This window comes from Penicillium canariense (assembly GCF_028826845.1).
Source record: "Penicillium canariense strain IBT 26290 chromosome Unknown utg000001l_segment0_segment0, whole genome shotgun sequence".
In the NCBI taxonomy this organism is placed as follows: domain Eukaryota; kingdom Fungi; phylum Ascomycota; class Eurotiomycetes; order Eurotiales; family Aspergillaceae; genus Penicillium; species Penicillium canariense.
In genome coordinates this window covers 1,275,283-1,299,794 of record NW_026622728.1, presented here as the reverse complement: position 1 = coordinate 1,299,794, position 24,512 = coordinate 1,275,283, and the positions used below count along the sequence as shown (strand labels likewise).

The following is a 24,512-nucleotide window of genomic DNA, read 5'->3' as shown; positions in this document are numbered from 1 at the left end:
AATAGCATAGCTCACTCAAACTTGAGGGTGGATGCAGTCTTTGAATCATTGAATCTTTTCGTTGAATTCCTCGGATTGATTTCACCCCCTTGACGTGAAACCCTGTATCGCTTTTCAAAGCTGCCTAGCGAGCTTCATGGGGGCGGGCCTATCATAGATCGCCTCTGCTGAGACAGATCAACCACAAACAACTTCCTCCAACCAACCCCTCACCCACCAGGCCAGAACCCTTTGAGCGACGCAAGTCACACGAAAGACGCCCTTTGGTCCTTGGATGCCAGCCGTGCACCAGATGACCGGAGGATTTACAGAGACGGAAACAACGTATTCCCCAGATTATGCATGGCGCCGCGCAGCGCTTAGTCATATGTGAACAGAGCCAGCAGAGCCAGGCTGCAGCAACAGGGTGAAGCTGCTTGACTTCGCTCCCCCGTGTGGCTTTGCTGGAGCTGGTCAATCCAGGTGGTCTTGAGCCCCAGAATGACCGGCTTCTCTAAAATACTGCCGACGGTGCACAAGTTTCGAGCTGCGATCGCCCGGAGGACGACGTCTAGGGATCGATCCGAGCGCAACATCCCGGGATCCTCGTCTTCACTAGGGTGAGTGGCGCTATCGCCTTAGTCCGAGCCTGGGTGCCAAGAAGTGCCTCTGCCACTGTCGCTAACCACTTGTCTCTCTCACTGGCAGTCTCGACAATGCCGATCCTCCTCCTCCCTCCCCGTGGGGCCTCCCGGTTGAGATCCAGATCCAAATATTTGGGTACTGCGGAACCCCCGAATTCTATACGTTGAAGCTCGTCTGCAAGGCCTTCAATGCTCTCTTGACCTCCAATGAGCACGAAATTGTCCGCCAGTACCTTCGCCAACGCCGCCATGGTACCCTTCCCTCCCCACTTGACAACGAACGCACCTACACTCGGAACCCGGAAGATGATGTCGTGCTGCTGTCGGACCTTTTCCCGCCGTCAAAAAGTGCCCGAGGAGGGCACCTCTACACATTCAGATATCTGCATGGTCTCCGGCAAAGGCAGAAGCAATGCTCAATGCTATGCTACTACCTTGCGGACCGGGTTATGGACCGGTTCGTACAGACCGAGCCGATCTTCCTCCGAACTTCGTTTCCCACTAGAAAGGCCGAACGAACGGCTTTAGTGAAGAAAGGCAAAGCTAGCATCTGGTTCCATCTTGCACCGCTCATGTAAGTGCTCGTTCTAGTAGAGAGAGGCATGTAGGCTTCATCCTGAACCATATAGGTATTACACACTATACTTCCTCCAATCCTACGCCTCCGCCAGGCGCGAGCACACAAACATGCTCCTTCGAGAACACGAAGCAGGACGCCTTTCTGTCCCCATTCCGATAGGAACACGCCGGAGGATGTATCGGGACCTCCAAACTCGAATCCTCCAAGCACCCCCTTTCAGCAACACCGCCGCGCTGGTTGCGACGCACCACTGCATGCACTTGTTAGTGTCGTACATTCGGCATACGATGACCCCAGGAGCAGAAATCGACGACTCGTGGATCAGCTCCCTCCTGACATTATCGCCGTTCACCCGGATTGTCGAGTTCTTCTCTGCCGAGATCGGCGATGGAGGCAACCAGCGCATGCAGCGGAAGGACTTCATGTGCAACTTCTACCGCGACATGACAACACATGAAAAAGATCGCATGAACTCTGTGATCTTTGGCCAGGCGTCTAATCGGAATATGCATAGCTCTGTGCGGGATCTCTGGTTCGATGCCGCCACCAGAGAGCTGGAGTCACGACAGGCAATACCGCATGATCTAGAGAATGTATGGACTTGGAATGGCATTCCAATATTGTTTGGGTGCCCAGATTGCAGGCCGGCCTCGGGTTGGCGGGCATGATGATGACTGTGCATTGGTTCTGAGCATTGTGGCGTTGGGTAAAAACAACATGGGAGAATATCTGGAGTTTATGAAATGTAAGAACTTAACTCGTGCAATATAAATATACTTTTTCCAATCATATCAACCTCCATTCGCGGATGGTACCTCCGTATTGGACATTGCCAAGAAGTCGAACTTGCATAAATTCCCCGGTCGTTTGGTTTGTTTGCATCCTGGCGCGTCGCCGAATATCTACCGGTCCAACAATCGGGCCTCGATTAACAACGAGAATTTCGATAGATAGACAAACAATTATAACTATGGAGCGAGCCTCTCCGTGGCAACTGTTCAACACGTCGTGGATGCTCCACCGTCTTTCCCCCCTCTACCATGGGAAGGACTTTGCGACCCTCCTCGACAACGACGCCGCACTGAAAGCATATGCGACGCGGTTGCGCGATCAACTTACAGGCGATGTCCTTGCGGGCCTTTATTCCGCCGCAAGCACGGCAGAAGATGACGCGCTTTCTAAAACAGGCGCGCTTAGGGAGTGCCGTTGGGAATACTTCGCTGCGGGGCCCTCCCAGCGCGACGTGCGCGCCGGCGTCTCGCTCCCCGGAATCCTGGTGACACTGGAATACGAAAACATCACCTACAAGGCTGCACTTCTTTCTGAAGCCGATTCGACCTCTCAGGCGCGCAAAGGCTCAACAAGTCTGCCTCTACTTTTGACAAAATTCCCCAACGCATTGCGACAAACATTTATCACTTTTTTGTCCGCCAACTTCGACACGTACTGCTCGAACCTACGACTTCCTTCTGGCTTTTTATGTACAGCGTTGGAGACTTTCGTCGGTGAGCTGCGCAGCTCCGGAGCCCGCTCGACCGCAGATAATACGGTCGAGGAAGTCATCAAGGAGTTACAGCTCACGCTGGCATTCTCGCCATCTGTCGCGCCGGCGTTGCGAAACCTCAATATCAGCATCTCCCGCTCCTCGCTGGTTGATTTCCTTCGTGGCGATACAGTGAAATCGACTGGACGAACTCTCCAGCAGAAGCTGCAGAGTCCATTAATTGCGAACCTCACCTCCTATCTAGAGGCACACCTGGCAATGAAGCTGGATCTAGATGGCTCGCAGCAGAATCAAGTAGCTAGGCAGCATGTCCGACTGTCTAAGGTTGCATGCGCTGGCTTTGTGTTGGGGAGCGAAGGGCGTGTGAAGCTAGTTGTGGATGCCAGACGGGCCGTTGACCAGGAGGAAGAGCAAGATTCCCCTTCTTTGCAGGCGAGTGAAACTCTGATCCGGGCGGTGATTCGCAAGGCTACTGGTGATCAAGTGACTACATGAATCTCGTCTGGTGTTCATCGGATGATATGATCTCAGCCTTCGATAGGCCTATCGAGAGGAAACAAGCGCTCTGCGGATCAAATGCCATGCTCCCTGCGCCAATGATGACCACCTGGCGGTCAGCGACGGCAACCCTCTTACCCTAAAAGCGACTTACAGGGATTCTTTTGCAGCCATCAACTCCAGAACATGACCTCCAGAATATGACTATTGTCGGACCATTACCCAATGCAACCGGCGATTGCTTGTGCAGAGACAAATAGGTTGCACAGCACACAGGCTTCGGTTCCTGGTTCTTCATTCATGAAATATGAGCCAATCTGCCTTCGAAAAATTGACCAGGGGTTGGCAAATGGACCGGACGAAAGGGGACAAAATACTCCACAGGAGCAGTGGTCAAACATAATCTAGATACACTCCCAGAAAAAAAGATTCGTTCAGACATAGACAGCTTCAGTAACAGGAATCAAAAATAGTCAGGATATCCTCGCTATGTACACAGGGCAACTTCAACATCAGATGATTGAAAATGTGAGTAAACCACAGGCGATGTATGCGATGAGAATTCAGATCAGATTTCTGTCTGTTCTTCGGTTTCAGCCAATCGCAGGGCCTCCTCAACATGGGGCACAAAATGGGACAGGCCCCCACACTGTTCGACAATGCCGCTTCGCTTGAACATGCGGAACACATTAGAATTCGGTAGTCGGCAGAAGAAGACCCTCACACCCTGCTCCGCGTATGCACGTACGATCTCATAGAGAACTTGCGTTCCTGAGCCATCGATGCTCGTAACGCCATGCACGTCGAAGATAATGTTTTTGTTGTACTCCGCCGGACGCATACGAGGACGAGACGGATGGGTTCTGCTCGAGCCGTAGAGTTCCAACCGACGGAGACGGCTCTTGAGATCGCCCGTATTGGCGAAGGTGAGAGGTTCGGGAATCTTGACAATTAGAGCGCCCTCGATAAGCTCCACGTTCTCGGGTTGAAGCTCGGCATTTTCGAAGCGGGGCATAGGGCCCGGAACTTTACCGAGAATCTGGATACGGGGCTTGGTGGCGTGGCGGATGAGGATGATCACGGAGAGGCCAATTCCGAGGGCCATCCCTAGCTCGAGGGAGTAGAAGATCGTTGCAGTGAAGATCAGGAGCATGAGAACTAGTTCGTTCCATCCGCGAAGCCGGAGGAAGAAGATCACATCGTGTGGGCACTCTTCCACGAGGGTATAAGCCACAACTGAAATCATGGAGCAGAGAACGGCTTTCTGTTTCAAGTTAGCATATTAACTCCTTGCCGTTCAATTTCTCAATTTATAAACATACCGGAAGATAGTAGAGGTATGGTAGCAGCACCAGGATGCAAATGAGTGTGATGATACTCAGAAAGATACTACTCATAGGAGTTCGCGCACCGGTCTGAGCGTTGACCTTGCTTCGACCATATCCACCAAATGCTGGGAGGGACATGAAACAACCACCGAGCAGATTGGCGACTCCTAGCGCCACCATCTCTCGGTTCGCGCTCATGTGCATGCCCTGGATACCATCGGGCTTACTATCACCTAGACCCTTGGCCGCGATGGAGGACTCAAAAAAGCCCAGGAGGGTAATGATAAAGGCTTTGCTCATAGCTGTGCGGATATACTTCATGTTGCTTAATCGGAAGGGCCAATTGAAGGCAAACAGCTGGCTGGAGCTGATTTCAGTATGTCCAAGAAGTTCGAGACCTTTGTCCTCCCAGTCAAGGGTATAGGCCAGGATTGCTGAGAAAACGACGACTAGGAAGCGGTCGGGGAAGTATATCACTTGAGGGAAGCGAGGCATCAACCACTTTTTAAGCGTTCTGGGGAGATCAATACGTCAGATGAATAATTCGTACCAAAAGGTCGAACCTGGACTAACCGGAAGAACATAATGATGGCAAAACTGACAAGAGCCACTGCAGCCGTGAGTCCATGGCTACTCCCAGCATTGCGAGCAATGAATGCCAACTTTTCCACTGTGGTGCCGTGGCTAGCTCCAGCTTCCTTAGCCAGTTCTGCAAGGCCCAATTCGGGGATCAGCTGGTCCACGAAGATCACAAAACCAATAGCAGTGATAAACCCTCTGAGGAAAGGCCGGCTCAGCACGTTGTCGAGGAAACCGAGTCGAGTGATTCCAGCAACCAGAATCATAGAGCCGGTCATTGCGGTTGATATTCCAATAATAATAGCACTTTCCATAAGGTCATCTTCTCCAGAATGCCCACTAGGCACACTGGCCTTGACTATAGCGCCCGTGAGTAATGATCCGGCGGCCTCCGGCCCAACAACTAAAAGTGGGCAGCTCCCCAGGATCGCATAAACAAAGGGGTGGATCACAAAAGAATAAAGACCGTTGACCGGAGGTGCATGGGCGAGATTGGAGGCCAATGACAAGGCCATTGGGATGTAGATGGAGGAGACCGTCAGAGCAGCAATCAAGTCTCCACGAAGAAACGACCATCGATACTGTTGTATCCAATTGAAAAAGGGGATATAATAGGACAGATACCTGCGGGAACCCGTTAGTCCTTCCTGACCACGTGGGCCTATGCAGGGTACCCGCATAGAATGATTTGGGGAAGAGTTTGTAGTGATTTACGTACAGTTTCTTATCCTCGTTCATGGAAAGGGCCGAAAGAGACGACTTCATTTGCGATGTGTAGTCAGAATCTGGACGTGACCCTGGTGGGTCATCCCCACCGTGAGAGTGGCCAGAGGCTGCACGCGTGTCCGCATTGCCATTGTATCCAAAGTGAATGCTGGAAGTAGCTGAGGATTCTTGTCTTACTGCGCCATCTGGACCATCCGGCCGGGGGGAGAAGGTCCCATGGCTACAGCGTCGTTCACCGCACACCGGATCCGACTGATGATAGGACTCTAAGAGGCGGGCTCTCGCGTTTGGCTCACTCGAGGTGGTAATTCCAAGCCCTTGGGTACCCTGCAGTCCATCGTCACCGTAATCGAGCCCTGAGGCGGGCCTCTGGCTACTTGTAGTGCGGAAGATGTTGACGATCCGGTCTTGGAGAGAGCGATGCCCATCCGACTCCTGGCGGAGGAGCGGACTCGACTCCGACATAATGAATCGTGCCGAGGAAAGACAGTCAGCCTTGCGTTAGTGACGACGAGTACCGGTGCTCTCCATCTAGAACAGTAACAGTGGAAGAGAGAGAGGCTCCGGTTCCTTTTGCCGATTAGCAAGGGCGGTAGCCGTTAGAGACTGACAAGCGGGGCTAGCTGCCGCTATCATTCATATCTTTCGAGCGGATCGACCCCCCGAGGCAGCAGCTAGTTCAACCATACAAAGAAGAGAAGAGCAGGTCAAACAAGAGTGCCCACCCCAGCATGGTAGAAACATGGCAGCGCCTACTCTTGTGATTCGCCCGAAGGAACTGCCTCAGACGTCCTCCGCGCCACCAGGCGGTGTGTCACGTGATACATACTGCTGGGCAGTCAGATGGTCCCGTGACCGCGGACAATGTGGGTTTTGAGTCCGCCACAAAGAGCGATTTGAATCGATTGTGCTTCCGCCCAAAGTCCCTCGCTCCCGACCCTGATTTTCCTCGATTCGCTCAGATCCTCTTTCGCAAGGCTCGAGCCCATCATCCGTCTTGGACTGCCGTCTCATCAGTCCTCTTTTTGTCCCGAACATTTCCTGCTGAAAATCAGAGCGCAACCCCGCCAAAATGTCGTTAACAAATTGCCGATTCTACGAGGACAAGTATCCTGAGGTGGACAGCTATGTCATGGTCAACGTCAAGCAGGTACGAATCTTGCAAGCCTTTTTTGATGCCATGGATCATTCCCAGCTGACATTTCCACGTGATTGGAACAGATCGCCGAGATGGGCGCATACGTGAAGCTGCTCGAGTACGACAACATCGATGGAATGATCCTGCTCTCCGAACTTTCGCGGAGACGTATCCGTAGTATCCAAAAGCTCATTCGCATTGGGCGGAACGAGGTCGTCATCGTCCTCCGTGTCGATAAGGAGAAGGGCAAGCCAACACCAATATCTTGATGGAGGGAAACCAGCGACTGACTCATGGGTTCTGTACAGGTTATATCGATCTGTCAAAGCGTCGTGTCTCCCCCGAGGATGTGATCAAGTGCGAGGAGCGGTACAACAAGAGCAAGGCGGTGCACTCCATCATGCGCCATGTCGCCGAGGCCACCCAGACCCCCCTGGAGACCCTCTACCAGCAGATCGCCTGGCCGTTGAACCGGAAATACGGCCACTCTCACGATGCTTTCAAGATTTCCATTACGTATGTATTACAGCTTGTCTGGCTCTGTTGGCAGATTTCCACTAACCAGAATCAATATCTCAGCAACCCCGACGTCTGGAACGAGATCGAATTCCCCAGCGAGCCCGTGAAGAAGGAGCTGCAGCAGTACATCAGCAAGAAGCTCACCCCTCACCCGACCAAGGTCCGTGCCGATATTGAGGTTACCTGCTTCGGTTACGATGGAATCGATGCTGTCAAGACTGCTCTACGCACTGCCGAGGCCAACAACACCGCCGAGAACCAGATCAAGGTCAAGCTGGTAGCTCCTCCCCTGTACGTCCTGACCAACCAGTCTTTGGATAAGAATCAGGGTATTCAGATGCTGGAGGCCGCTATCGAGAACATCACCGCCAATATCAAAGCTGCCAACGGTAACTGCATCGTCAAGATGGCGCCCAAGGCCGTCACCGAGCACGATGATGCCATCCTCCAGGAGCTCATGGACAAGCGTGAGCGGGAGAATATGGAGGTCAGCGGAGACGAGAGCCAGTCGGAGAGCGACGAGGGTGTTCCCGAGTAATCGATGCATCGCACTTTTCATACCACGGAGCGCCCAGCGTTGCATCAGCGCTCGCGACCAGCGCAAAAGGCAAGCGAAGAGAAAACTGTAGGAGACGGGCAAAATGGATAGAGAAAATCATGCACATTTACGCGATCAATGAGAAGAGGAAAGCGGCTTGATGGTTCTATGTGCTTACAGGGCACAATTGCAGTCAGAAATTGCCTTTTATCCAAGGGCAGTCGCCTGCACCTGGGGCCCGGGGATGATTCTATCCACACCCGACGCAGGTGCTGTGTGCCAATTGGCGAAGGCCTTATGCTGCGGCGCCCCCTGCTTTGTGGTTGCTTGCGTGGCACGAGGTGCAAGTTCTGATGTATATATGTTGTGATGCAACTGAGACGTTCAATGCCAGTGATGCTTCTAGAGCCATCCAGATCTTCGTAACACCTTCATTTTCTCGATATTGTACATGTAGTTTTCGGGGGTGAAGATAGAATATAGGCGGAGATAGAGGTGAAACTGGGAAGGCCTTGTGGCTTTTGGTAGCGGGGAACTGGCGCGCTTGGCCCTTGGCCGCCGATCGCCTTCACCGCGTTCCTCCTTCGCCTCGTCACCAACGCAGGGACTCTGCTAATTCTCCGGACCTGTTCTCCTGGATTTCTCCAGCTATTCAATATGGGTCACTGGAAAGATATCTTCACATTCGACCGCGGCAGAGCGCGTCGCCATGCGGCAGTAGAACGCCGCCGACGTAGGTCATGATCAACCACGGTCGTGTAACATCACTAACCGCATCGCAGTGCTCCCTACCTATGACAATGATGAGACTCAACCCTCTGAATCCTCCAAGGAGATTACCAAGGTTGCCCTGCGGCTGAAGTATCAAATTGAACAAGTCGTCTCCTGCGAGGTTGACGAGGGCCTCCTGACCAACCCAAACAGTCGGATTATCACCGAAGCTGTCGTCAACACGGCCAAACGGGCTGGCGGTGAAGACTATGAGGGCTGTGTGGTTTTCTGTCTTCTCGTTTGCCTGCGATGGTTCAAAATTCAAGCCAATATCGAGCTTTGGGACTCTGATCTCCACCAAGGCAGAGCTGTGGCATGTGAGGTCATTGCCAAGCGCATGTGCGAGCTTCCATATTGAGCCTGAAATCTGGAATTCGACTTTGCTGATTGACTTTGTAGAATTGAGAGCGAAACGAACCAGGACTATCTGCTCAAAAACGTTCTGCTTAAGCGTTACTCTATCTTCAGTGAGGAAGAAGAGAGTGATCCGGCCAATGTTGTCGAGCGCTCGGTAGATCTCCACGCACTGAGAATTATTAGCTCTGCTGGCTACCAGAAATGCATTAAGTATCTCTGGCGTGGCTGGATCTGCCAGGAAGAGGGCAATCCGACGAACTTTGTCGAGTACAAGGACAAGTCCAGCCTTGATTATTGGGTCCACTTTCACCCGGATCGGATGAGAACCCCCTTGTACCAAAATATTTGCCAGATATGGTTTTCCTTGCTCTACCTCGTGTTGTACACCGCCGTGATCAACACTGTCAATCCCACTGGAGATCTTGACACTGCCGAGTGTATCCTTTACGGAATGTCCTTCGCGTTCATTTGTGACGAAGCAGTCAAATTTTGGAAAGTGGGATGGAACTATATCGAATTCTGGAATGCGTTCAACTCGACTCTCTACTGTCTGCTTGTTATATCATTCGTCTTACGTCTTGTCGCATTGGCACATTCGCCTTTGAACCACGCTACAGAGCGGGAACTCTACAATGGACTGAGCTACAACTTCCTCGCCTTCGCAGGACCCATGTTCTGGATGCGCATGATGCTCTACCTGGACTCAGTCCGTTTCTTCGGTGCTATGTTCGTGGTTTTGCGGGTCATGATGAAGGAGAGTCTGATCTTCTTCGCGCTGCTATTCGTGGTCCTAGCTGGTTTCTTCCAGGCCTTTATTGGAATGGCTCAGGTGGATGACGATGTCGATATCACCAGGACTATCATCCAGGGTATGGCGAACACTGTCATGCAAAGCCCTGAGTTTGGGACTTTCCAGGATTTTGCTTTCCCTTTTGGCATCATCCTCTATTATGTCTTCAGCTTTGTTGTCATGATCGGTACGTCATCATGTCTTTCTACATCTTTTGGTATTCCCTCCTAACAATTCTTAGTTCTGCTGAACATTCTCATTGCACTGTACAACAGCGCATATGAGGAGATCTCTGGTAACGCTACCGATGAGTACATGGCAATATTCGCTCAGAAGACTATTCAATTCGTCCGTGCTCCGGATGAAAACGTTTTCATTCCACGTAAGTTTCATCTCTATCATTGCCCATATAGGGTGACTTGCTAACCTCTTACAAGCTTTCAACCTTATTGAGATGCTATTCCTAATCGCTCCATTTGAGTGGTGGCTCTCGCGAAGGCACTACGCTAAGCTCAATGACATCGTCATGGGCGTGCTCTACTCGCCTCTACTAGTGTTCACCGCATGGGTTGAAACTCGCCAGGCAAACAAAATTAGCTGGAATCGTCGCCACGGCGAAGAGGATGATGACTGCACGCAGGAGTGGGAACATGTGGCCGGTGAGGTTAATTTCGATCTCCATGATAGCTGGAAAGAGGAAGTCAAGCAGAGCACGCCAGATATCAAGGTGGATAGTTGCACTCTGGAGATTAGACAATTGAGGGAACAGGTCGCTGCGCTGACAGGGCTGGTGAAAAGTCTCACAGAGAAGACTCCTGGGGCGGTGGATGGGCTAGATTGAAGAGTTTATCGATTAGGAAGAGTATACAAGAATATCGTCGAGGTGCCCGGTTAGGTAGTACAACCTTAATAGCAAGTCAACTGTGTTTATTCATACCTGTCTACAATATATATGTTCTGACCTGGTGATATTCCCCTCCAATGCCTCCAATCGCTATTGCATCGACCATTTAGGTATATCAAGCCGCAATAACGAATTAGAGCAGCCATGCGCGTTTCCATACCCATACTGCCATTCTCAGCCGCCTAGGTAGATGAGCCATTCTAGACACTCCTAGCCCAATCCAGGTAGAATGAAGAAGTAAAAAAAGGGAAGAAGCAAAGAAGCAAAAAAGAAGGATCTCAGGTTTTTTTTAGGAATAGCCGAACGCGGGGGTCGAACCCGCAACCTTGAGATTAAGAGTCTCACGCTCTACCGATTGAGCTAGCCCGGCAGGGCTGGTTGAAAGTCGATGAAATTTTGGCTCTATGAGACTGTGTGGAGTGGAACCGGATCCTCGCTTGATTAGGTAAGATGATGGGCGGGTCGTAGAACCTCAGGCCACAATTCCATCGTGATATACTAAGGCGGGGGTCAACTGGACAGAATGGTTGTCGTTCGGGAAAACGGGACAGAAATTAGTGTTCAGAAGAAGTAATTGAAATGACAAGAAGTTAAGGGGAAAGACAAACTAGAAACTGAAGACTTCATTGGCACCTGTGGTTCAATCATGTATATAAACGGGTAGCATCTATCTAGGTTACTCTTCCAGTGGTGGCTCAATTCCTCGCTCCCACCATTTCATATTTGCGGCCTCAAAAGCCGAAGCCAGATCTGGCACTGCATATAATGCGGAACAATTAAAAAAGGCTCACTGCTCATGACTACTCATCATGCCAGTCTCGCGCCATGCGGGTGTGGACAGTGATCTAACAGGCCGGGGCAGGGTCCACCATTACATAAGCGCCTAGCGTGTCGAAGCGGCGAACCCTCTGGAAATCGAAATTGTATCGAAGGTGGCTTCTTCCGTTTTGGACATTCCCACTTGGATGGTTCTGCTGCGCGGTTTCTGCATGCGTTACTAAGTTTCTTTTTGTTGGACCCTGATTGTGGTCACCCCGATTGCCATAATGTGAGATTTTGCCCTCCCCCCCCCCTCTCCTCCCCTCAGTCAGTCCCCGATAACCCAGTCGGACTCAGTCCATCCATGCTAACAGTACACAGGGCAAAGCTCACAGATGACCCCCAGATCCAATATGCGTCTTTGCATAACCCGCTCCCACTGCAGTTGCATACCTATGTTTGGCCGTTCTTGATCATTTGGCCCGTGTTCTTCGCCTTCTATCTCTCCCCTGAGCGCTATGATACCTACATCCAGGGCCAGGAATGGACCTTCGTTTGGGCGGGATCTATCATCACGGCCCAGTCGCTCCTGTGGTTGATGACCAAGTGGAACATCAACCTCAACACGTTGTTCACCACTACCCGAGCCAATTCCGTTGATACCGCGCGTCTGGTCAAGATTATCCCTATCACCAACGCCGGCTCCGCCGAGATCTGCCCGCTCATCCGCGATAACTCCGGTGGAAAGAAGACACTTTCGTTCCTATTCCAGAAGCGCCGCTTTCTTTTCTATCCGGAAACTGGCTTATTTGCTCCGCTGTCCTACGCCCTCGATGAGGAACCCAAGCCCGCCCTGAAGGTTTTTCAACAGAGCAAGGGCCTGTCCACCAAGGCCGAGATCGACCGCGTGCAACACCACTATGGCGATAATACCTTCGATATCCCTGTTCCCACTTTTACCGAGCTCTTCCAGGAGCATGCCGTGGCACCATTCTTCGTATTCCAAGTGTTCTGCGTTGGACTCTGGATGTTGGATGAATACTGGTACTACTCGCTCTTCACGCTCTTCATGCTCGTCGCTTTTGAGAGCACTGTGGTATGGCAGCGCCAGAGAACTCTCAACGAGTTCCGTGGAATGAACATCAAGCCTTACGATGTGTGGGTGTACCGCGAGAACAAATGGCAGGAAATCACTAGTGATAAGCTTCTCCCCGGTGATCTGATGTCTGTGAACCGTACCAAGGAAGATGGCGGTGTTGCTTGTGATATCCTCTTGATCGAGGGCAGTGTGATCGTGAACGAGGCAATGCTCTCTGGAGAGAGTACCCCGCTCCTCAAAGACTCGATTCAGCTCCGACCTGGTGATGATTTGATTGAGCCCGATGGACTGGATAAGAACTCGTTCGTGCACGGAGGAACCAAGGTTCTTCAGATCACGCACCCCAACACCAACGGAGACCAGAATTCACAGATTTTGCCTAATGGTGTCACGCCGCCTCCAGACAATGGGGCTGTCGGTGTGGTTGTGAAGACCGGCTTCGAGACCAGCCAGGGTAGCCTTGTGCGGACCATGATCTACTCCACTGAGCGTGTTTCTGCCAACAATGCCGAGGCCTTGTTGTTTATTCTGTTCCTCCTGATTTTCGCAATTGCCGCCTCGTGGTACGTGTGGCAGGAGGGTGTGATCAAGGATCGCAAGAGATCCAAGCTGCTTCTGGACTGTGTTCTCATTATCACGAGTGTCGTTCCTCCCGAGCTTCCCATGGAGCTGAGCCTTGCTGTCAACACCAGTCTCGCAGCGCTTAGCAAGTTTGCGATCTTCTGCACCGAGCCTTTCCGGATTCCGTTCGCCGGCCGTGTTGACATTGCCTGCTTTGACAAGACTGGTACACTGACTGGAGAGGACTTGGTTGTCGACGGTATTGCTGGCCTTACCCTGGGTCAGGCTGATGCCAAGGTTGAAGCCGATGGTGCTCACACGGATTTGTCGAAGGCCTCGGTCGTTAGCCCTGACACCACTCTTGTGCTTGCTAGTGCCCACGCTCTGGTGAAGCTGGATGAAGGTGAAGTTGTTGGTGATCCAATGGAGAAGGCTACTCTACAATGGCTGGGCTGGACCCTGGGCAAGAACGATACTCTTACTTGCAAGGGAAACGCACCCATCGTTGGGTCCCGTCCTGTGGAGTCTGTTCATGTCAAGAGAAGATTCCAATTTTCTTCAGCTTTGAAGCGCCAGAGTACTATCGCCACTGTCACCACCATCGAGCCGACAACCTCCAAGAAGAGCAAGTCCACTTTTGTTGGTGTCAAGGGTGCTCCCGAGACTATCCAGACCATGCTTGTTAATACCCCTCCCAACTACGAGGAGACCTTCAAGTACTTCACTCGCAATGGTGCCCGTGTTCTTGCTCTTGCCTACAAGTATCTTTCCACAGAGTCCGAGCTTTCCCAGGGCCGCGTGAACAACTATGTCCGAGAGGAGGTCGAGTCTGAGCTGATCTTTGCTGGTTTCCTTGTCCTGCAATGCCCCCTGAAGGAGGATGCCATCAAATCCGTCCGCATGCTGAACGAAAGCAGCCACCGTGTCGTCATGATCACTGGTGACAACCCTCTGACTGCTGTCCATGTCGCCCGTCAAGTCGAGATCGTGGATCGAGAGGTCGTTATTCTCGATGCCCCTGAGCATGACAACTCCGGAACTAGACTTGTCTGGCGCACTATCGATGACAAATTTAGCACGGACGTTGACCCGACTCAGCCTCTGGACCCGGAGATTTTGAAGAGCAAGGATATCTGCATCACTGGCTACGCTCTGGCCAAATTCAAGGATCAGAAGGCTCTCCCTGACTTGCTTCGCCACACGTGGGTTTATGCCCGTGTGTCTCCCAAGCAGAAAGAAGAAATTCTGCTTGGCCTCAAGGACGCTGGTTACACCACTCTCATGTGCGGTGATGGTACTAACGATGTCGGCGCCCTTAAGCAGGCCCACGTTGGTGTTGCCCTTCTGAACGGCTCGCCCGAGGATCTGACCAAGATTGCTGATCACTACCGGACGACCAAGATGAAGGAGCTGTACGAGAAGCAGGTTGGCATGATGCAGAGATTCAATCAGCCTACCCCGCCCGTGCCTCTGCCCATCGCGCACCTCTATCCACCCGGTCCTACCAACCCGCACTACCAGAAGGCTATTGAGCGAGAGATCGAGAAGAAGGGTGCTACCGCTGCCGCTGCCGCTGCCGCCAAGCCTGCCGACGAGATCCCAACTATTACCTCGCCCGGTGCCCAAGCCCTACAGCAGTCGAACGCCAGCCTTACTCCCCACCAACAGCGCCAGCAGCAGGCCCAGGCTGCCGCTGCCGGTCTTGCCGATAGGCTTACCTCATCCATGTTAGAGGCGGAGCTGGATGATAGCGAGCCGCCCACCATTAAGCTGGGTGATGCTTCCTGTGCTGCGCCTTTCACCAGCAAGCTGGCCAACGTTATCGCTATTCCGAACATTATTCGCCAGGGTCGTTGCACTTTAGTTGCTACGATCCAAATGTACAAGATTCTTGCCTTGAACTGCTTGATCAGTGCCTACAGTCTGAGTGTCATCTACCTCGATGGCATCAAGTTCGGTGACGGTCAGGTTACCATCAGCGGTATGATGATGAGCGTCTGCTTCTTGTCTATTTCTCGCGCCAAGGTATTTATCTCTCAGGATGGTTTAAAATTCGCTTATACTAATCATTACTCCAGTCTGTTGAGGGTTTATCCAAGGAGCGCCCGCAGCCGAACATCTTCAATGTGTATATCATTGGGTCCGTTCTTGGACAGTTCGCTATTCACATTGTGACCCTGATCTATTTGACCAACTATGTTTATAAGATCCAACCGTACGTTCTCACCCCGGTGGTATAAGTCTACTTTGTTACTAACAAGTGCCATAGGAGAGATGACAATGTTGATCTCGAGGGCGAATTTGAACCGTCTCTTCTGAACAGCGCCATCTACCTGCTCCAGCTGATCCAGCAAATTTCCACTTTCTCCATCAACTACCAGGGTCGCCCCTTCCGCGAGTCCATTCGCGAGAACAAAGCTATGTACTGGGGCCTGGTTGCCGCCTCTGCCGTCGCATTCTCCTGTGCGACCGAGTTCATACCCGAGATCAACGAGAAGCTGCGCCTGGTTCCTTTCACCACCGAGTTCAAGGTCACTCTGACCGTGCTGATGATCTTCGACTACGGCGGCTGCTGGCTGATTGAGAATGTGCTTAAGAACTTGTTCAGCGACTTCCGTCCCAAGGATATCGCCGTCCGCCGCCCTGATCAGCTGAAGCGTGAGGCTGAGCGCAAGGCCAAGGAGCTGGCCGAAGCTGAAGCCCAGAAGGAGGAGCAGCGGAAGGTTTAAATTGTGACGAGAAGGCTTCAGAGACTGCCTTTTTGTACTGTATACATAGAGGGGGAAATTGGGTTCATAGAACTGCATGACATTTAATCAATGGTTCTGTTGATGCTATCGCTTTATCACTTTCTAGCCTTAGTACCTTGTGTTATCTTTATCTTCTCATCTGTTAATCCTTGATCTTTCCATGGTACACTTCAACGCTACGGCCAAAAAAACAATGGCACGTCGAATGCCTACGGTGGACAATAGCGATAAAGAAAACGGGTCCCGCCCCGCCCCACGCTTCTGCCTGCACCTTTGCGCCGCAATTTTGCTCCCTCCTTTACATGACCAAACACACCTTATTCTCTCACCTTAGCCATGCTTCTCCAACTTCCAGACGAAATACTTTGGCACATCTCCAGGGAACTGGAAGACCAACATGACCGCCTCCATCTGGCCACCTCATGCCAACGGCTCTATGGCACGCTGCGCTCAACCATCTTCTGGGAGGTCGCACTATGCACTTATCTACCGGAAAGTCTAGACGAAATCGATCAAGTGTGCCAGTTCTTGTACACTATCGTCCGAGACCCTAAGCTAGCAAGCATGGTGCACGTGCTAGACCTAGGATGCTGGCAAACCAAGAGCACCCGTGACGATGAGGGTTCTCCCGACGACTTTGACTTTGACCGTGATCTCATGGAGAACCTCGTTCGCGAAGCGACCAGTGACGGGGACTACCGAGAGCAATGGCTTGAGGATCTCGCAGCCGGAGTCACAGATGCCTGGCTCGCGCTGCTCATCCCTAGGCTGACCAACCTGTGCGAAATTAGCTTTGTCTGGCCTTCCGGCGCGGACTATGTCCCCAGGATGCTAAATGATGCTGCCAATGCGGAGACTTCGATATTCCCACATCTGGAAGAGGCATGGGCCGCGCACTGGGATACGGAAAATGGAATCGAATCGGACCTCATTGCGACCATTCTTCAAGTTCCCTGCCATGCGGTATCTAGGCGGCTTCCGGGTATATGAATCATCCATTGACGAAGATAGAGGGGAAGATGATGAACTCGACAAAAAGCTCTCGGTCAAGATTGATCCTGGTAGTTCAAGTATTACCGACATCGTCGTGAAAGTGTGCGACGCGGCCGACGGAATGCACGCCTGGATACGAGGCTGTAAGGCGCTGACATCCTTCCGGTTAACTATGGACAGCTTAGTCTCATATGCGCCGCCTAACAAGCGAAAGCTTTACAAGGCTCTTTCCGTCCATAAGGCGGTTTTGGAGGCGATCTCGATAAGCAACGTCCCGGATAGTATTGAGGACGAAAGCACAGACTCGTTTATGGGGCCCTTTGCAGACTTTAGTGCTTTGAAGGTTCTACACGTCGCCTGCGCAGATATCGTAGGCTTGGATAATGAGAAAAGACCGATGCGGAGCCTATCGGATGTGCTCCCCTCCTCGCTAGAGACGTTATCCCTCTGCGTCTTGGATGGAGATTTGTTTGGGTGGGTGATCAAGCAATGCGAACTCTTACTGGATTCAAATGTCTGCCCGCAGCTTGAGAGTATCCGGCTCGAAAGCAGGGCCATCAGTGATCCCACAGAGGCCCTCAAGGCGAAGGAGCTGAAGCGTCGATGTCAAGATGAAGGTATCTCATTCCGGACATTTGATGTTGAAAGATGGGAGGTGGAAAGAAAGGTGATGCGTTACTGGGACTCCGTTTGGCCTATCGATCACGTATTCGATCTATAGATATCTTGAACATCGCCGGCAATTTCTGGAGAAAGATGTGTTAAGATTACGCGGCGCACGTACGACTGCACCCTTCCAATCACTGCGTAGCTTTGTGCGTTTAACTCGGCGGAGCATTGCGAGAAGAGCCGGAAATCGGCCGATAGTCCCGGGATCTTCAGTTGATGTCAGTGAATCTCTCATCACGATTACAGACTCTTCACGATTGAATATTCTGGTTCTTGAGCCCATGCTCTTCTTATAGGTCGGTCAACTAAATGCGGGAGCACTTGCATAGCTCAAGAGGCGTCCATTTCCGCAGAACCATAACCCCACGACACCCCCACTTGGGATGATCTCATCGCTTCAGCGGGCCCTCATTCGCGAACCCTCACTTCGCAGCCGCAAGACCTCCTTCAAACCTTTCCACTCCGTTCTTTTGCTTCGCAACACTTGGTTCAAAATGGCGAAGCAGACTCTGCAGTCCAAGTACAAACTGCTCTCCGGCCATGAAATTCCGATCCTGGGTTACGGGGTAAGTGCTGTTTTCCTGGCTTCAACTATGAAGAATCAGCCATCCGTAGGCCCTTAAGTGGTCATGGCATACATCAAACCTTCACAGACCAATGCTAACTTGTTTTCATAGGTGTATATGATGTGTGTATCCGCCAATACCTTTATATTCTTCTGCCGACCCTGCTAACCACTCTAGCCCCCCACCTTTGACTGAAAAGGTCACTCTCGAGGCATTGAAAGTTGGATTCCGCCATGTAAGTACGCCCGTTGGACTTGCCGGCCTAAACCAAGGGTTAATACTTGCTGCCAGGTCGACTCGGCAATTATGTATCGCAATGAGAAAGGCTGTGGCCAGGCCATCCAGAACTCAGGGCTCGCGCGATCGGATATCTTCCTCACGACCAAGATCCCACCGGAATCGATGGGCTACGACAGCACCAAGCGGGCTATTAACTCGAGTCTCCGCCAGGCAGGGCAAGATTATTTCGATCTGTAGGTCCATCGATTCGATCCCTTGCCCTTGGACATCTCGAGGAAAAGGAAGCTGACGCGTATAACCTAGAATTTTGATTCACGCCCCCTACGGCGGCCAAGAGGCCCGCCTCGGCTCCTGGCGCGCACTTGTCGAAGCGCAGAAAGCAGGCCAGACCAAGTCTATCGGCGTGTCCAACTACGGCCTGCACCACCTCGACGAGCTGGAGAAGTACATCGCGGGCGGCGGTGGCGGCGAAATCTCCGTGGGTCAGTGGGAATTACACCCCTGGCTTGATCACTCCGATATAGTCGAGTGGTGCCGTAGCCGGGGAATTGTAGTCGAGGCATACTCGCCTCTGGCGCATGGTACGCGATTTAGAGAGCCGGTGCTGCGAACTATTGGAGAGCGGTATCAGAAGTCGCCCGCACAGGTCTTGATCCGGTGGAGTTTGCAGATGGTAGGTCTATACTCCGTAGAGGCCCCGTTATGACGATGCGATGACTGGATGGACACTAATCGCGCTTAGGGATTCGTGCCACTGCCAAAGTCTGTGACGCCACAGCGGATCCGGGAGAATTCGGAGGTGTTTGATTTTGAATTGTCGGCGGAGGATATGAAACTGCTGGACACTGGAGAGTACAGTCCCACTGATTGGGATCCCACTGTGGACGACGATTAGAGAGGTAGATTTTAGTTTTCTGCGGGGTGGCAGCGAAGTAGGGTAGCTCAATGCGATTCAATATATACAACTAGTTATATATGGAATTGACAGGCTATCGCACCGCGAAGCGTGGCAGCGCTTCGGGCATTGTCGAAGCGCGTGGATTTGGTAGATTTGGTGGATTTGTCAGGGACTCGGAGGGGCAGCCGAACCGTCGCGGGGTTTGCGGCCTTCGAAAGATTCAATCCTCACTATCTTCATACTTGCCCGCCACTCTATCTCCCTCGAGGGACTGCAGAATCTGCGGACGCACTGGTCCTCTCATCCTCTCCCCCTGACCACCGCGATCATGAAGTTGATCCTCTCTACCTCGTAAGTGGCAATCCACCCCGCCGGCACCGTTTGATCGTTGAAAAAGATCTCCACTGGCTAACTCGCTGGGCCCGACAGGAATATCATGAAAGGCGGCCGGCCGTCTGTCATTCGTCAGCCGCAGCAAAAATCGAATGTCGAGCTGATCACCTCCCTGCGCTCGAATTTCTTGGCGTCGCAACAGATCGACCACAACGGCGCGGACTCGCATGCGAACGGGACGAACGGGACGAACGGGGCAAACGGGACCAACAGCGATGCAAATGGATCCTCCTCCTGGACGCTCGAGCGCGACGGCGCTCTCTACATCCCTGCGATCGACTTTGCCCAGCCCGGTCTCGCAGAGGATCGCGATCAATACGACATCACGGTGAAACTATTCTATCTCCCAGGGATTCCGGCATCAAGGCGCTGCGCACACACCAGGGAAGCGATTGATTTAGTATTGAAGGAGTTACATGTCAAGTCTATCGATTTGCTGATCGTCTCGTTCCCCGGCATTCTCTTTGACGCGGATGACGACAGCGAAGAGGAGGAGCCCGAACCGAGTGGAGAACCGGATCACTTCGACAGCATGGTACAGACATGGCGGGTGCTGGAGTCCTTGCATGAGCAGGGCATGATCGCGCAGCTGGGCGTGGCCGAATTTGGCAGCGAGCGGCTGGCACGCTTCCTCCCTCACACGAAGGTCAAGCCCTCCGTCGACCAGATTAACCTCAAAGACTGCTGCGTCGTGCCCAAGTCTCTCATTCTCTATGCCAAGCAGGAGCAGATCCAGCTCCTGACCCACAATGACTGCAATGATATCCTCCCAGTCGGCACGACACGAGAGCTGTTAGGACCGGCGGACAAGGGCGGCGCGGGAATCCTGGCATCGGCGCCAGAGGCCCACGATGGGATTCAGGGACACGTCGAGCCGCAGTGGGTGGTGAAGTACACGGCAGTGGTGAAGGATCGCGGGGTGGTCGAGAACAAAGGGTATTTCGCTCTGGCAGATGTAGGCACATGTGTGAAGCCCCGGCCATGAAGCTTGGGATTGGGGTTATAGGTGTGCTTGTCAAAACAGTTCAGGTCTTTTTTTTTTCATGATTCAGCGTGGCGTTTTCGAGGGTTCAGATGAGATGAATTCTATGCATCCGCCGTTCGGACAATGCGTATGAGGAAAAAGGGCAGTCCGTTTATCCCAGCATGGACCGCTTGCGGCCTCTCATCCGCACGTCCTCGAGTCTCTTGAGCGTAGCAGTAGCGCCCTTGTAGCTCTCCCGATATCCGTGGAGCATCTCCTCGAAGAAGGGCTCCGATCGTGGATGCGTGCTGCCAATTGCCCGCTCTAGCACGTACAGATCCACCGCGCGGTCCTCGTCCTGCGCGCTCTGCGATGCAAGGCCGAAGTCGATCAGAACGACATCGCCGTCCATAGAGATACCCGTCGGGCTGTCAGTGGCATTCTGGACCGGTGAGCGCAGCATGAGATTGCTGGTCGTCAAGTCCCCGTGCACCACGCCCGCCTTGTGCAGACCACCAATGGTATGTCCAATGCGCTTCATCAGACTGCGCACCCGGTCTTCCTCCGTCTGCAGCTGGCTCGGATCCAGCGTGGCCGCATTCTTCTTCATCCATGCCTCCCACTTCTCGAGTACGACCCGCACCAGGGGGCCTTCAATCCACTCCATCAGCAGCCACGCACCTCCCCACCCGCTCTCCTCGCCGCCCTGCCCCTCCCAATCCAGCGCCAGCACAGCCGGGACACTCACGCCCTCGCGGACCAATTTCACCAAGCATCGGGCTTCTTGAATGATCCGCTGGCGGGTCAGCCGGCGGTCGAGAATGGGATGGCGGTAGGGTTTGGAGGGGCGGATCTTAAGGGCCGCTGGGATGGAGGGGTCGAGCGAGACCGTTTTGTAGACGTGGGCCTCGGCACCTTGAGCAAGCAGTGTGGGCGCCGGAGTAGTGTTGGTGAAGGGTGAGGGTAGGGCCGGGGGTTTGTATTCGGGGGCCATTGTGGCGGGGAGGAGGTCCAGCAAGGGAGAAGTCGGCGTGAATTGGTGAGTTGTGAGGATCGAGCGAGGTCGGGGAGAGCTGGTGAAAAAGTTCCGTTCGGCGATGGTGGGGGCTCGCCCGCGGCCGGCGCGACTGAGCCAACGAGTCTCGGTTGATGAGAGCTGAAGACACAATGGGCTTTCATATCCCTCAGCAAACGCATACGTTGGGTGCTAAGTGGGAAAATAATTATCATTGTCTGTGGAGGAATACATAGACTCAATCTCCCACTTCCGATAGACCTCTTATACATCATATGTTAGGTTACCCTTTGACTTTTAAGGTAATAAATAGGTGATGGATGAGATGGAGAGGATATCACACGATATAATTCATAGACACTATATTCAGTACCTTGATACAACCCAGGAGCCCAAGGTTCAGCGTCCAATATCTACATGTGTATAGAGCCGAGGGAGCTCGGAGTTCATCCATGCCTCGTGGATGTGCCAATTGTTTCACCTTGGCAAGCCAGCCCCAAGCATGTACCCTACAGAGGAAGCATGGTTTAATGCGAGAATAAAACGACTGATAGCCTTGATTCCAGAAAAAAGCAGCTCATTTATTTGCATTGGCAGGGACAAAAGATATGTACAACTCTCCGCAGATACCTCAGACACATCATGAAACATGGGCCGCAGTCGAAGAAAGACAAAGTCAAATAAATACAACAAAAGGCCAGCTTCAAGGCAAGAAGAAGCAAAAAGAACGACGATATAATATACTCGAGTACCATAACCGCAGTCCAAGAGTATGCTATATCTAAAAGGATATAGGAAACAGGGAAAGGCTATGAAGCCCGAGAAGGAAATGTAAGAAAGATATGAAGCGACCAAGGCATGAGAGCCCTCACACGATCAACTCGCTCAACGGCATCACAACAAACATCTTGCCTGCCAAGATGCGCCTAAGGCACGCATACAGACCAATTACCACGAGAAACTCTCCTCGACGTAGTCGATATTGGAGTCCGCCTGTCTCTTGCGGCACACCTTGCGTACATCATCGCTCAAGCCGCCATTGCCGCAGACCAACACACCCATAGCACCAATCTGATTCTCAGCCTCCATGCCAACAAGAGTGTCGATATTGGGTCGGCCGGGGAACATCTGCACCGTGGCCGAGGGGCTCTGGATCTCCTTGGTGTTGCGGGGCCGCGTCACGAAGAGCATGATGCGCAGCACTTCACGGCGGCGGTCCATGGCCAGAATGCTGGTCATCCAGGGCCGGATCCACTCCAGGTGCTCTGGGGACTGGATGATCCAGACGAGCGTCAGGCGGCGGGTCGCGACAGTGCCATCGGCGAAACCGGCGACCAGGTGCCGGACGAAGGGGACGTGGTGCGTAATACCGACACCGCCGGCGAAGAGCATCACTGTGCCGTAGGAGTCCATAGAGTGGATGTTGCCGTAGGGACCTTCGGCGTAGGCGCGCAGGGTCACACGCGAGCCGATGGCGTTTGAGGCGCGCTGGAAGAGTTTGTCGGTCATGCCGGTGCGGCGGCGGACGAGCAGGGAGAGAGTCGTCTTTTGCGGGGCGCCCAGGAGGTCTTGTCGTACCATTGGGAGGGATTTCTCATCCGACATAGTCTCCGCAACCTCGCTCCAGCCGACGGAGAAAGGGTGCGAGGTCCACCAGCCAACGGCCGGGATGTAGAGGTAGATATGCTGACCAGGCTTGAAGGTCCAGGGCCGGGCCATGCGGAGACTGATCCGCATGCAATCCCCAGGCATGGCCTCAACCGTCGCAGTGGTAGACTCACGGCCGAAGTTGCGGTACACAATGATGAAGAGACGAGTGGCGCGCTCCAAGGCCCAGAGTATGATGGTGGCGAGCAGATAGTTCTGGGCGACCATGCCATCTAGGTGTACCCACAAGAAGCCGAAGGAGACAGCGGCAATGGCAATGTGGAGGTGGAGGAACGTTTCGTAGAAAGCGTGGCGGATGGGGGATGGAGAATGGAGCATGAGCGCTGTGAATGCAGCTGTGGCCACCAAGCCGGCGAGGAGGAAGCTGCTGGAAGAGAGGCTTGTTGCAACAATCTTCCAGCCGGCTTCCTGCCCCTTGGGGATCGCCCAGGCGAACGTGTGCGCGAGAGCCTCGAGCACCACAATACGGCCCAGCCAGCGGTGAAGGAGGTTCCATGTGTCGAAGGGAACGTGCAGCATAGCAATCAGGGGGTTGTTACGGCCAGCCATGATGATAAGCGGAATCAGGTTGACAGTAGCCATAGTGCCGGTACGGTTCCGAACAATACCTGCCAGGGTATCCTCCTCGGAGGCATAAGGGGTAGTCACCGTGCAGAGAACGACATTCATGGTAATCACACCGACAACAAGCAGACCGTGGAAGCGGCTGGGAAGATTACCCATGTTGATAGCCGACGAGAGCTGGAACTCGCGGTTATGGCGGGTCCGGAACAGCGGAGCATAGATCAAGTGCTCCTTAAGCCAGCAGAATCTGTCGTGAGCTGGCACAAAGTACTTCTGCTTGTCATCGGTGAAGCTGGCCAGTCGTCGCAGGTGATGAGAGAATCGCCAGGCGAGGGACCAGACATAATATGCGGCGGCAGCACAGCCAAGGGCAAGGACGGTGTAGCGTGCCAGATCATCGTTGTAGGCTTCATACCACAAGCTCATGGCACTCTTTTTTTGTCCTCGCTTCCCCATCTCTTGGGCCGTGCTCAGTCCCACGAGGGACAGAGCCAGCAGAAGGAGCTGCATGATGCGCC

At 52.9% G+C, this 24,512-nt stretch overlaps 11 protein-coding genes across 11 annotated transcripts; 8 read left to right on the top strand and 3 right to left on the bottom strand.

Moving 5' to 3' along the window:
• Window positions 1-480: 480 nt before the first annotated feature.
• Window positions 481-1,871, top strand: N7482_000437 (F-box protein; the record flags this gene model as incomplete). The annotated part of the gene is made up of 3 exons (XM_056682562.1): window positions 481-599; window positions 688-1,197; window positions 1,253-1,871. 3 exons carry the CDS (start codon window positions 481-483, stop codon window positions 1,869-1,871), a joined length of 1,248 nt encoding a protein of 415 aa, XP_056546168.1.
• Window positions 1,872-2,173: 302 nt separating this feature from the next.
• N7482_000436 (uncharacterized protein) lies at window positions 2,174-3,202 on the top strand (the record flags this gene model as incomplete). The annotated part of the gene is made up of 1 exon (XM_056682561.1): window positions 2,174-3,202. One exon carries the CDS (start codon window positions 2,174-2,176, stop codon window positions 3,200-3,202), a length of 1,029 nt encoding a protein of 342 aa, XP_056546167.1.
• Window positions 3,203-3,773: 571 nt separating this feature from the next.
• N7482_000435 (SulP family inorganic anion transporter) lies at window positions 3,774-6,303 on the bottom strand (the record flags this gene model as incomplete). Its single annotated transcript, XM_056682560.1, has 4 exons — window positions 3,774-4,469; window positions 4,528-5,047; window positions 5,107-5,736; window positions 5,831-6,303. The coding sequence occupies 4 exons, from the start codon at window positions 6,301-6,303 to the stop codon at window positions 3,774-3,776; spliced, it is 2,319 nt and encodes a 772-aa protein (XP_056546166.1).
• Window positions 6,304-6,910: 607 nt separating this feature from the next.
• On the top strand, window positions 6,911-8,033 carry N7482_000434 (translation initiation factor eIF2 subunit alpha; the record flags this gene model as incomplete). The annotated part of the gene is made up of 4 exons (XM_056682559.1): window positions 6,911-6,988; window positions 7,060-7,222; window positions 7,285-7,492; window positions 7,556-8,033. 4 exons carry the CDS (start codon window positions 6,911-6,913, stop codon window positions 8,031-8,033), a joined length of 927 nt encoding a protein of 308 aa, XP_056546165.1.
• A 657-nt stretch (window positions 8,034-8,690) lies between these two features.
• yvc1 (putative potassium ion channel Yvc1) lies at window positions 8,691-10,792 on the top strand (the record flags this gene model as incomplete). The annotated part of the gene is made up of 5 exons (XM_056682558.1): window positions 8,691-8,766; window positions 8,816-9,143; window positions 9,204-10,138; window positions 10,193-10,333; window positions 10,389-10,792. 5 exons carry the CDS (start codon window positions 8,691-8,693, stop codon window positions 10,790-10,792), a joined length of 1,884 nt encoding a protein of 627 aa, XP_056546164.1.
• A 1,186-nt stretch (window positions 10,793-11,978) lies between these two features.
• On the top strand, window positions 11,979-16,003 carry N7482_000432 (ion-transporting P-type ATPase SPF1; the record flags this gene model as incomplete). The annotated part of the gene is made up of 3 exons (XM_056682557.1): window positions 11,979-15,299; window positions 15,353-15,489; window positions 15,544-16,003. The coding sequence occupies 3 exons, from the start codon at window positions 11,979-11,981 to the stop codon at window positions 16,001-16,003; spliced, it is 3,918 nt and encodes a 1,305-aa protein (XP_056546163.1).
• A 357-nt stretch (window positions 16,004-16,360) lies between these two features.
• N7482_000431 (uncharacterized protein) lies at window positions 16,361-17,738 on the top strand (the record flags this gene model as incomplete). The annotated part of the gene is made up of 2 exons (XM_056682556.1): window positions 16,361-16,843; window positions 16,974-17,738. 2 exons carry the CDS (start codon window positions 16,361-16,363, stop codon window positions 17,736-17,738), a joined length of 1,248 nt encoding a protein of 415 aa, XP_056546162.1.
• Window positions 17,739-18,069: 331 nt separating this feature from the next.
• N7482_000430 (aldo/keto reductase) lies at window positions 18,070-19,387 on the top strand (the record flags this gene model as incomplete). Its single annotated transcript, XM_056682555.1, has 5 exons — window positions 18,070-18,252; window positions 18,452-18,487; window positions 18,544-18,725; window positions 18,796-19,165; window positions 19,235-19,387. 5 exons carry the CDS (start codon window positions 18,070-18,072, stop codon window positions 19,385-19,387), a joined length of 924 nt encoding a protein of 307 aa, XP_056546161.1.
• Window positions 19,388-19,718: 331 nt separating this feature from the next.
• On the top strand, window positions 19,719-20,768 carry N7482_000429 (putative gamma-cysteine synthetase regulatory subunit; the record flags this gene model as incomplete). Its single annotated transcript, XM_056682554.1, has 2 exons — window positions 19,719-19,741; window positions 19,820-20,768. The coding sequence occupies 2 exons, from the start codon at window positions 19,719-19,721 to the stop codon at window positions 20,766-20,768; spliced, it is 972 nt and encodes a 323-aa protein (XP_056546160.1).
• A 151-nt stretch (window positions 20,769-20,919) lies between these two features.
• bud32 (serine/threonine protein kinase BUD32) lies at window positions 20,920-21,741 on the bottom strand (the record flags this gene model as incomplete). The annotated part of the gene is made up of 1 exon (XM_056682553.1): window positions 20,920-21,741. The coding sequence occupies one exon, from the start codon at window positions 21,739-21,741 to the stop codon at window positions 20,920-20,922; it is 822 nt and encodes a 273-aa protein (XP_056546159.1).
• Window positions 21,742-22,710: 969 nt separating this feature from the next.
• N7482_000427 (ferric reductase family protein) lies at window positions 22,711-24,504 on the bottom strand (the record flags this gene model as incomplete). The annotated part of the gene is made up of 1 exon (XM_056682552.1): window positions 22,711-24,504. One exon carries the CDS (start codon window positions 24,502-24,504, stop codon window positions 22,711-22,713), a length of 1,794 nt encoding a protein of 597 aa, XP_056546158.1.
• Window positions 24,505-24,512: the final 8 nt, after the last annotated feature.